This window comes from Salvelinus sp. IW2-2015, linkage group LG10 (genome assembly GCF_002910315.2).
Source record: "Salvelinus sp. IW2-2015 linkage group LG10, ASM291031v2, whole genome shotgun sequence".
NCBI lineage: Eukaryota > Metazoa > Chordata > Actinopteri > Salmoniformes > Salmonidae > Salvelinus > Salvelinus sp. IW2-2015.
In genome coordinates this window covers 21036755-21049315 of record NC_036850.1, presented here as the reverse complement: position 1 = coordinate 21049315, position 12561 = coordinate 21036755, and the positions used below count along the sequence as shown (strand labels likewise).

Sequence of the window (12561 nt, the reverse complement as noted above, 5' to 3'; positions counted from 1 at the left end):
GTGGTGGTGGCACCAGATTCTCTCGCTCTTTCCCAGACTTCCTTCTCCCATCATAAGTAGAACTTGAAGATGGATGTGCTTGCCCCTCCACCTGCTTGGAGACCCAGCGTGCCTCTGTATTAATGAATATATACATAGCATGTGGGCACTGATGTCTCCCCTCCAACTCTCTGGCCAGCCCCAATATTGGATTTCTGGGTAATAACTCTTCCCTCCTGTCATATCTCAAGGGAACAGAGAACGAATAAATCTTCCTCTAGTCTGCTCACAAAGGAATATAAAACAGAGGCTACTATCCAGCAGTCGGACGGACAGATGGACACACACACACACACACAAACGCAAGCTTGTTTCTGCACGCACGCACGTACACTAACACACACACTCACGGACAGACATTCACACACACACAAAATTTGCTAAGCACTCAGACAACCATTCTCCTACTCCATCTCTCATCCTAACATACTAAAAGGGGTTCCCTCCTTCCTCGAATTCTAAACGCACTGTCAACATTTGCTCCTGTCTTAATTTTTCTCCAGCTCGGGTCGGGCTGCTAATGCCAAACAGAGATGACAACATATGTTTCCTTTTACCTGCTGAGGGGCAGGGGCCCATTTCAGTCAACACATATCATCTACCACTCCAGCTTGATGTGGAAAGGGGAGCTTGAAAAGGCCATTGACTATACTGATAAACACTTACAGCATAAATACACCAATTCTAGCCAACTAGGTATAATTGCACAAGGTTAGCCAAGGTTCATGCCTCTGTGTGACAAGTGTTCTGAAGTTACGAGGTGCATGACTTTCACTGGGCACATTCCTTTAAGCTAGTTTCTCAAGGGAAGTGAAATCAAACGATTCAACTAACTTGCAGATTGCTCCATCACATCTATTCATGTTAATGTGGTTGTTAATTATTCAGCAGGACTTTAGCTGGTCCTCTCTCACATGCTCTTACAAAGACGATGATCCATGTGTCTTCATACGGCAGCAGCAGTAACGTGTGAACTATCCCATGCTGATTTTTTTGTGATGAATGTGAACATTGCCGGTCCCACCCAGGGAACAACAAATAGCATATCCACAGCTAATGGATCTAATTATGCGGACGCCAGCTGTTATTTTTTCTCAGAAGCGATGTGGGGACAGAGCAGAGTGCAGCATCCAGACACCCCATCTCTCAGAGAGGAAAACCCCCCACACCAGGGGGTCCCCCTGCTCCCCTCCCCGGTCCCAGAGCAGAACCAGATGTGGAGGACAGAGAGAGACAGGCCCAGCTCTGCAGCTCTGCCCAGCGTGTGGGAATGAAGAACCCRGTCTGTCTTTGAGGATTAAGGAGGAATATACCGGACCAGGACAGACTATCAATCCAGAGAGAAAGCAAATAATTCATGCATTGATTGTTAACTTCATGGAGCTTTCACAAATTCACACCTCCACAGAGGCTGGTAATCCCTTACGTTGGGGTGACAGCGGGTCATACCTGTAGAACATCACATCTATAAATCACTGCTCAGTCCATCTATCATCTCCTCTTTTATACTTTCAGGAATAGGAATATTCCCATGGGCATATTTACTGTAAGATATCTACTGTAAGACACCCAAAGGAGTGAATTGTCACACTCTGACCTTAGAGATCCTTTTTATGTCTCTATTTTGGTTTGGTCAGGGTGTGAGTTGGGGTGGGCATTCTATGTTTTGTGTTTCTATGATTTTCTATTTCTATGTTTTGGCCGGGTATGGTTCTCAATCAGGGACAGCTGTCTATCGTTGTCTCTGATTGGGAACCATACTTAGGTAGCTCTTTTTTCCACCTGTGTTTGTGGGAAGTTGACTTTGTTTAGGGCACATTSCCTTTGATCATCKCGGTTTGTTTTGTATTGTTTATTGTTTTGTCGGCGTCATTTGAGTTAATAAAGAGAAAATGTACACTCACCACGCTGCACCTTGGTCCGCTCCTTTCAACAGCCGTGACATGAATACCAAGCATCACAAACATACATCAACTACATAAAACAGACAGAGAGCTGACAAACTGCACTTAGACAAAGGACAGTAAGGTTTTTACAGAGGTTATAGATGTAAAACACCATAAAATGGTTCTTCTCTTTTATCCTATTGGACAATTGTGCACAACAATAAAAACRGGTTAAGGTTACACATAAGCAGACCACATCACACCGTATGGTGAATCACTTGAGCCCTAGCCTTGGCCCCTTTTGCGACACAAACTGCTATAAGGGAATTATGGCCATGAAGGATTGCGCTTCTGGGACATTTTCATATCCTGGAGCAAGAAAGTAACATGTAATAATAGTGGTTGACACAGCCACAGTGCCCATCTCAGCCTGACCCCTTATAACTCACAGGCCTGGTATACAGTCCCTCCAGGAGAAAAGTTAGGGACTGCAGCACGGGGGCTAAGCCTGGTCAGATCAGGCCAGGCTGGGGGAATGGCCATATGGAGAACAAGGCCATGACACAGAGTGAAGGTCTCACCCTCTAACCCTCACAATAAAGTTAGCTAGCTAAATAATGGGGCCCTGTGTAGTTTTGTGAAAATCATCAGTGTAAAGACTAACGAGTGTTAGAGGGTGAAATGTTGAGTGTGTAAAGCAGAGGGAACCATGTCTCTATGGAGAGAACCGTTATAGATGAGGGATATCCTTTTGTATGCTAGTTTATAGTGTAGACAGACCACAAGAGGCTGGTGAAGGGAGGACGGCTCATAATAATGGCTGGTATGGAGTGAATGGAATGGTATTAAAACATATAGAAACCATGTGTTTGATGTGTTTGATATTATTCCATTAATTCCGTTCCAGCCATTACAACGAACCGTCCTCCCCAGTTATTGTGCCACCAGTCATCTGACACATACGGAACCCAYGAGAATGAAACAAAATCCTCAAATGTGCTCCATCCATACAGTTTTATTGGCTAAACTTGAAATAATTATAATGTGTGAACAATTATAACGGGACCATGTTTTCTTGCATTGGAAGAATGTTTACATTCCAATATCCTATCCCCTGTGAGCATGCGTATCAGTGGAGGCTGCTGAGGGGAGGACGGCTCATAATAATGGCTGGAACGGAGCAAATGGAATGGCATCAAACACATGGAAACCATGTGATTGATGTATTTGATACCCTTCCACCAATGCCATTCCAGCCATTACCACAAGCCCGTCCTCCCCAATTAAGTTGCCACCAACCTCCTGTGATGTGTATGTATTCCTGGGTGTGGTGTAGTACCAACTTGGGGTCTCGAGGACTGTTGGGGCGACTGGTGGAGCGTATCCGGGTCTCACTGCCCCCTGTTGGCCTGTCCGGAGCCGACAGCGGACTCACCCGTCTGGCAGAACAGAAAACATATTATGTATACCTTTATAACAGTCCTGCAACTATAACTACTGTCTTCCAGAGCCCAAAGTTCCACCCCTATGCACGGCCCCTCCCCCCTAACGTTACCTGAGCTGCTCATCCGGAGAAGGTTCCAGTGCAAGGCCATTGGTCTGGGCGGGACTGTGGGCGGGGCTTGCCTCAGGGCTGATTTCCTCCTTGGCTCCGTTCTGAGCCGGGAGCTCCAGGCAGGCCCTGACCCCCTCCCACTGCAGTGCTGCATTACGGATGGCCAAACGCCGCTTCTCCTGCACACACACATAAACGCACGCAGACAGGCACACACACGATCACACGCGCACACATGCATGCACACACACACACACACGTGCGCACACAGGGAACAGAGGAGGGTTCAGTTGGTATTGGTCCTCAGAAGGGCACACAGAGGACAGGATGATATTATGAAACTGAAATCTCTCTCCTGCTACAGACAAAGACAAAGACATTCCACCTACCTTGCTTGTCACTGAGGAGTCCTGAGACTTGAGTCCAAGTTGAGTGTAGAACTGCTGAGGCGCAACATGAGCAGGACTCTATCAACACAAATACACATGTACTGTTTATCTTCAAAAAAGAAAACTTCAAATGTTATTCTAACTGATAGACTGTCACTTAGCTTACATTACTTACAAACATGCCTATCTTACCAATACCTAGTCTCAGTTACAGTTACAAAGGCTTTGTCTGTAATAACAAGGTACAATTTGTGTGTGCTGTACTGTATATGCCCCATATCTCTCAACAACTGTCTTAGCATTACTGCAGCAGCAGAATCCGTGTTGACTGTAGCAGAGGAAGCAGCAGTACTTCTGTGCCATCCCCACCCTGCAGCAAGGAAGAATGCAGCTCTCTCTCTCTCTTTGATTTCATTTTTTTGTTGTTGCCTTTATTTAGTTCAGTTTTGATACGCACAGGTATGGAATGGAATGCTCCACTCCCACACACAGGGGACGGCTGGCAAACAGGATAGATAGTCGATCATTCTGAGACTACATGAACCCTCACAGAGCATTTCATTTATACATTTTTCCTCAACTAGCTCAATTGGATTACACAGAGGCAATTAAACTTCCTTCAGAACCCTTTCTGATCTCTCAGTATGGATCAGTCAATGCAGCAGGATGGCAGGAATACACACATCAATACAGTATATAATGAACAAAAATATAAACGCAACATGTAAAGTGTTGGTCCCATGTTTCATGATCTGAAATAAAAGATCCCAGAAATGTTCCATATGCACAAAAAGCTTATTTCTCTCAAATTTGTTWACATCCCTGTTAGTGAGCATTTCTCCTTTGCCAAGATAATCCATCCACCTGACAGGTGTGGCATATCAAGAAGCTGATTAAACAGCATGATCATTACACARGTGCACCTTATGCTAGGGACAATAAAAGGTCGCTGTAAAATGTGCAGTTTTGTCACACAACACAATGCAACAGATGTCTTAAGTTTTGAGGGAGCATGCAATTGACATGCTGACTGCAGGAATGTCCACCAGAGCTGTTGCCAGAGAATTGATGTTCATTTCTCTACCATAAGCCATCTCTAGCGTCGTTTTAGAGAATGTGTCAGTACATCCAACCGGCCTCACAACTGCTGACCACGTTTAACCACGCCAGGCCAGGACCTCCACATTCGGCTGAGACCAGCCGGTCGGACAGATAAAGAAACGGAGGAGTATTTCTGTCTGTAATAAAGGCATTTTCTGGGGAAAAACTCATTCTGATTGGCTGGGCCTGGCTCCCCAGTGGGTGGGCCTATGCCCTCACAGGCCCACCCATGGTTGCGCCCCTGCCCAGTCATGTGAAATCCATAGATTAGGGTCTAATGAATTTATTTAAATTGACTGATTTCCTTATATGAATTGTAATTCAGTTAAATCGTAGAAATTGTTGCGTTTATATTTTTGTTCAGTATAGATACAGTACAGTATGCATTCTCTAACACCTACAGTAAAGTACAGATACACAATGATTGAACAAGCATGTTTTGGTCATTTGAACTGAAATCATAACCAGCCTCAAACAAAGGTTGGTGGGATCTGATATTCTACAAGAGGAACTGAGCACTTAGAAACCCTGTAGTTAGAACAGTTATTGTGAGGAACACTTAGGGAAAAGATAATGGAGAAAAAAGACAAATGACTATTGAAGTGGATTGAAAAACTTTGAGAATTGTAGCAACAGTCACTGTTATTTTAGCCCCCTTGGAAACGTAACTGTCAAAATGTAAACATTTTAAACTTCTTTTTTTTTAAACAGAAGACACCAAGCCAAGCTACATAAATGCTCCCATTGATCAACTCATGGTTGGGCGGTTAATGAAATGCAGATGACTCCTCTTTACATGACAAGCGAACACCAGAGTGCATTTCAAGTAGTTAAGAATTAGTGGCCATTGAGGAGCAACCCTCAGAGGGCTTTAGGTATCATCTGAGATAACTGCTTACCGGTACCTCAGCATCAACAGAAATTGCTTACAGACATATGACAGCATATCATACATGTTGATATACATGATTTGATACATTGTTCAACATCAAAAACTGCCCTCTCCTTAAACAATGCACTTATAGTCTAACTCCCACAACATTAGTCATCCTCATCCACTGTCTACAAGGGGTTATGCAGTGTATGTTACATGTGRAATGAGTTTAAACAAAAGCACACCTAACATCCTATTGTACTCATTATAAACCTTAATGGCTAGCAGACGATAAGCATGTTCATATTTTGACTAGTTTTGGCTCTTCATATGAATAAACAGGAAATGTTTGGGAGGTAAAAACGTTTTAACAAACAGCATTGAGGGCCAAGGAGTTTGGTTATTGTCCAAATAAGCACTTTCCACAAAGTACATCTGTATGGCTTAATTATGTTGTTGACATGCATCCGTCAGAAAAGCTTATATAACACATTAAAAGGCACAAAATATTTGAAATATTTGGGTAATGACTGAAACTCTCACCAGCTAGTCTGCTCAGTCCGTATCACTGACCTGTGACATTATTTGGATTCTATTTTATCATTGTGGAATTTTGCCTCTTATGTGACAATCTACCAGCTAACATCAGTTTGATGTCAGAGCAGAAGAATATATTGGTCAGTCAACATGGCGAGATAGCTGCGATAGTAACAGTATAGTACAGTATGTTAAACACAAATATGGACAGAGAGTCAACATAAGGAAAGTCAGGTACCTTGTGCATGGCCTGCTTGTGACTCTCCCTCTTCTTCTCATCCTCCTTCCGGGCCGTGACGCAGGCCATACGTCTCTCCTCCTCCTGCAGAAAAGAGGGTCAATAACACAATCAGGGTGTCGCTCCATTCATGGACGAGACTGAATTATTCAACATGAGACAGAGGCACAGTCAGAATAATGTATGTTATGTCAGCTGCAGGTTTTCCCTCTGCAGGAAGGACCAGTTGGAGAGGCAGCATCTCCTGCTGCATCACAGGATTATCTGTCTGTCTGATATTCGGCTGCAGCCTCATCTGAACTGAGCCCAGCTGTTTGGGTGTGCCAGGCAGAGCTCCCGGCATGCAATGCACCAGCAGACACAATCTGAGACTGCCAGCTGAGCTCTAGGGGATGTTTAGCGCAGGCTACTCTGTGACGATTCGGCTGAGAAAGGATTCCTTGATATGGTTCACTGAAAATGCTGCAATGGCTCCAGAATCAAAGCGCTATCTTTCATACCCTTTGCAAAATGTGTTTGCTATAAGGGAAGGTCTTTTATCAAAAATACTTTGTAATAAAAAAGTTAAATCAGTATGTGAAATGTTGTATTTTTGTATTTTATTAGGATCCCTATTAGCTGCTGCAAAAGCAGCAGCTACTCTTCCTGGGGTCCACACAAAACATGAAACATAATACAGAATGACATAATACAGAACATCAATAGACAAGAACAGCTCAAGGACAGAGCTACATACATTTTTTTAAAGGCACACGTAGCCTACATATCAATGCATACACAAACTATCTAGGTCAAATAGAGGAGAGGCGTTGTGCCGCGAGGTGTTGCTTTATCTGTTTTCTTAAACCAGGTTTGCTGTTTATTTGAGCAATATGAGATGGAAGGAAGTTCCAGGCAATAAGGGCTCAAATCAGTTTGAGRAGKGGACCTTAAGTGCTGTCACAARTAGGCTATMTGTAATAGTATCAATAATGCATTGTCATCCTTTCCCACTAATTAGTAGACTAGAACATCAGGTGAAATAACGCTGAAAATCTTTGGTCATTAACACTGTTAATTTCCCCCTGAACAAATCCAGTCTGTTGTGTTGACACAGATATCCCACAAGGAGCAACGGTAACCGTTTCCTGGCATCTATTGATTCTATTCTGGCTCAAAGCAAGAGGAGTTCAGCTCCTCCACATCTGCAGCCAGCTTTAACCCTTATTTTACTCATACATTATATCTGCCTGCCTTGGCACTGACAGCAAGTATGTTATATCTCAAACTATGTTACTACCAGTCAGTGCTCATCTGTGGAAAGTTGTACAAATCAGATTGTGATTCTGATCTCAGGAGGACTTGCCCATCCTATTGGCTGCAGGGCCATTCCTCCATATTCTAAGGGCAAGGTGTGTGTGTGGTACCTCAGGGTTCATGTAGCCTACAAGCTCAGACCTGGGTGTTGCCTGCCTGCTTAACAGCTTTCAAATGCATGAACCTCTGAACTCAAGTGTCACGTATGTATTGTGAATACAATGACATCATGTTTGACAGGCAATTCTGCTTTTATGCCTATGGATATCAAGCATGTGGTAGTGTCAAGTGTTGCTTTACAGAATCCTTGCAGTATTTACAAGCCAAGGCCAAAATGCAGTATTTACAAGCCAATGTGTTGTTATGCCTTGCATGACTACTGAAAATACACACAAAAACACAACCACAGCCACGCAAACTCAACCACATACAAGAATACAGACACACACACCCACCGAGCGTATGTCTTACCGTGACACGTTTCATGTCCAGCTGTCTGAGTTGAAGCACACAGCGCAGGGCGGCCTGCTTGTACCATGTCTCCAGGGCTACTGGGTTCCCATCCAGGGTGAGCTCAGAAAGGGAGCAAGACTCTCTCAGGCAGGCTAGCTCATCAAAACTACACACAGAGTGAGAAAACACACACCACACAGGTCATTAACAACTATCAATGGGARAAATACTATATCAAATCAAACCAAATTTTGTTTGTCACATGCGCCAAATACAACAGGTGTAGACTTTACCGTAAAATGCTTACTTACAAGCACTTAACCAACAATGCAGTTTTAAGAAAATAGAGTTAAGAAAATATTTACTAAATAAACTAAAGTAAAAAAAATGTTTAAGTAACACAATAAAATAACAATAATGTGGCTATATATACACGGGGTACCGGTACCGAGTCAATGTGCAGGGGTACAGGTTAGTCAAGTTAATTTGTATGTGTACGTAGGGGTAAAGTGACTATGCATTAATAATAAACAGCGAGTAGCAGCAGTGTACAAACAAAAGTGGGGGTGTCAAGCAAAATAGTTTGGGTAGTTCGGGTAGTGGGGGGGTAGAAGCTGTTAAGGAGCCTTTTGGACCTAGATTTGGCACTCCGGTACCGCTTGCTGTGCGGTAGCTGAGAGAACAGTCTATGACTTGGGTGACTGGAGTCTTTGACAATTTTTTGGTCTTTCTTCAGACATTTGGGCTGGGTGCACAGTGTTAAGCACTGCATTTGCAGTGCTAGAGGTCGTCTAGGCTACAAGACACCTTGGTTCGAATCCAGGTTGTATCACAACCGTCGTGATTGGGAGTCCCATAGGGCGGCGCACAATTGGCCCAGTGTCGTCCGTGTTTGGGCGGTGTAGGCCGTCATGATTAATAGGAATTTGTTCTTAACTGACAAGCCTAGCTAAATAAAGGTTAAATAAAAAAATATATTAGGTCCTGGATGGCAGGAAGCTTGGCCCCAGTGATGTACTGCCTGTACGCACTACCCTCTGTAGCGCCTTACGGTCAGATGCCGACTGTTGCCATACCAGGCGCTGATGCAACTATTGTTAATATAATGAGTAATTCACTTAGAAATCCCCCAACCTCAATTTTTGTTGAATTACCATATATACCATAGGTCGACACTACCACCAGGAACAGGGCCCGTATTCACAAGAGTCTCAGATTAGGAATGCTGATCTAGGATCAGGTCCCCCTAGTCCATATAATCTTATTATGGCAAAATGGATTCAATATTAGCTCCCTACCCTAAGACCTTTTTGAATACCCAGGGCCAGAACTCAACAAAAAGAAAACATGGAAACGTGCTAATTGGGCTGGGACTGCAGTGGAGAGGGCATTGAAACAACAGACATGGCCTGGGGCTGGTGAACAGAGTTTAGATGGGAAGACAATAACTAGGCTAAACAGGGTGGTAGGTAGCCAAGCATAACTAGGGTGCAGGTGACCTAGCGGTTAGGAACGTTGGGCCACTGAACGATGGTCGCTGGTTCAAATCCCTGAGCTGACTAGGTGAAATAATCGGTCTAGTGCCCTTGAGCAAGACACCTAATCCTAATGCTCCTGTAAATCCTCTGAATAAGAAGTCTGCTCAATGACAAAAATGGAAATGTAATGTAACAGTAGGTTCACCACAAATGTGATATAAATAGTGTTCTGGGCACTGTTTGCAGAGAGGACTTCTGATCGGCCTAATTTCAGAATTCCTGACATTTAACTCATAGTAAAATTCCCTTCTTAGGTCAGTTAGGATCACCACTTTATTTTAAGAATGTGAAATGTCAGAAATAATAGTAGAGAGAATATTTATTTAGCTTTAATTTAATTTCTTTCTTTCACAATCCCAGTGGGTCAGAAGTTTACATACACGCAATTAGTATTGGCAGCATTGCCTTTAAATTGCTTAACTTGGGTCAAACGTTCGGGTAGCCTTCACAAGCTTCCACAATAAATTGGGAGAATTTTGGCCCATTCCTCCTGACAGAGCTGGTGTAACTGAGTCAGGTTTGTAGGCCTCCTTGCTCGCACGTGTTTTTTTCAGTTCTGCCCACAAATGTCTATATGATTGAGGTCATGGCTTTGTGATGGCCACTACAATACCTTGACTTTGTTGTCTTTAAGCCATTTTGCCAACAACTTTGGAATATGCGTGGGGTCATTGTCCCACTTGGAAGACCCTTTTGCAAAAGCTTTAACTTCCTGACTGATGTCTTGAGATTGCTTCAATATATCCACATCATTTTCCTTCCTCATGATGCCATCTATTTTGTGAAGTGCACCAGTCTCCTGTGCAGAAAAGCACCCCACAACATGATGCTGCCACCCCGTGCGTCAGGGTTGGAATGTGTTTTTCTGCTTGCAAGCCACCCTTTTTCCTCCAAACATAAGATGGTCATGGCCAACAGTTCTATTTTTGTTTCATCAGACAGAGGACATTGCTCCAAAAAGTACCATCTTTGTCCCCATGTGCAGTTTCAAAATGTAGTCTGGCTTTTTATGGTGGTTTTGGAGCAGTGGCTTCTTCCTTGCTGAGTGACTTCAAGTTATGTCAATATAGGACTTGTTTACTGTGGATATGATACTTTTGTACTGTTTCCTCCAGCATCTTCACAAAGTCCTTTGCTGTTGTTCTGGGATTGATTTGCACTTTTCACACCAAAGTACGTTCATCTCTAGGACCAAACGCATCTCCTTCCTGAGCGGTATGACGTTGCGTGGCCCATGGTGTTTATACTTGCGTACTGTTGTTTGTACAGATGAACGTGGTACCTTCAGGCGTTTGGAAATGGCTCCCAAGGATGAACCAGACTAATGAAGGTCCAATTTCTGAGGTCTTGGCTGATTTCTTTTAATTTTCCCATGATGTCAATCAAGCAAAGAGTTACTGAGTTTGAAGGTAGCCTTGAAATACATCCACATGGACACCTCTAATTGACTCAAATGATGTCAATTAGCCTAGCTGAAGCTTCTAAAATCATGACATCATTTTCGTGGAATTTTCCAAGCTGTTTAAAGCACAGTCAACTTAGTGTATGTAAACTCTGACCCACTGAATTGTGATACATTGAAGTATAAGTGAAATATCTGTCTGTACCAATTGTTGGAAAAATACTTGGTTCATTCACAATTATGTCTAGACCGCCTTGCCAAAACTATAGTTTGTTAACAAGAAATTTGTGGAGTGGTTGAAAAACAAGTTTTAATGACTCCAACCTKAGTGTATGTAAACTTCCGACTTCAACTGTATATAAGCTTTATGTTTGGGCAAGGCAGGGTTTAAATTATTTATTTACTGCCTAAAACAGAGTGGGCTAGCAAGAGCTGCCATGAGAAATGAATCACATCAGAAGTCAACTGTGGCCCTCTGGACTGGCAACACTGTCTTATTAAATCAGGATTTCACCGTTTTCACAGGCAGAGACAGTGCTAGTTCAGAATTCAGCCTCTGTCCTCCTGACTGAACTCAATGACAACTCCACTGTTTATATAAGGCTAAGGGAGGRAAAAGGCAAAGCCAAAAACCACACAAGGAAAAAAGAACAGGGGTTTGAAAACACTCTCTCCACAGTAACAAAACAGACTTTCCATTCATGAGACACGCCGACACACCATCTCTTAGCAACCCAGCAGTATAGTAGTTTGTTAGTCACTGGGGTAGGGAGAGACTGCCCACCCCAGCAGTACAGTAGGTTATTAGCCACTGGGAAAGGGAGAGACTGCCCACCTCAGCAGTCATTCAGTGTGTGCTCAGAGAGAGAGAGACCAGGCAGTATGGGTCCTCCTCTGCAGCAGAGGCCAGGCCTAGCGCTGAGCTATAGGGAGCTGCCTGGGAGGGGAACCTGCCAGCACTGAGATCTGTGGAGAGGAGAGGGTTAAGCAGTAGCAGCAGTAGCAGCAGATCTTACCTGGTAATGCTGTTGCAGCTGAGAAAGAGGCGCTGAAGGCAGGGCAGCTGGTCCACCTCTGTCTAGACAAAGAGAGGGAGAGAAAGAGGGGGATGAAGAGAGGAGAGGGGGCTCTAGAGCGGTTTGAGTTGTGGTAGCGGTGGGGCACTGCACAGTCACGGCTCAGACCTTCCCATCCCTCTCCATTCCCTCAGTCACCTTGCAGCTCCCAGCTCCGGCATACAGACCCATCCGCCC

General features: G+C 43.8%; 1 protein-coding gene across 2 annotated transcripts in view; it reads right to left on the bottom strand.

Annotated features, from left to right (window-relative positions):
* Nucleotides 1-12561, bottom strand: part of LOC111969515 (leucine-rich repeat-containing protein 49) — a 90530-nt gene that overhangs the window by 15673 nt on the left and 62296 nt on the right. For both annotated transcript variants that reach the window (XM_023995696.1, XM_070445466.1), the window contains 6 exons: nt 12325-12386; nt 8387-8534; nt 6620-6703; nt 3870-3947; nt 3481-3659; nt 3269-3364 (listed from right to left, as the gene is read on the bottom strand). In XM_023995696.1, the coding sequence (XP_023851464.1) occupies nt 3269-3364; nt 3481-3659; nt 3870-3947; nt 6620-6703; nt 8387-8534; nt 12325-12386 (647 nt within the window). The remainder of the gene's footprint in view (nt 1-3268; nt 3365-3480; nt 3660-3869; nt 3948-6619; nt 6704-8386; nt 8535-12324; nt 12387-12561) is intronic.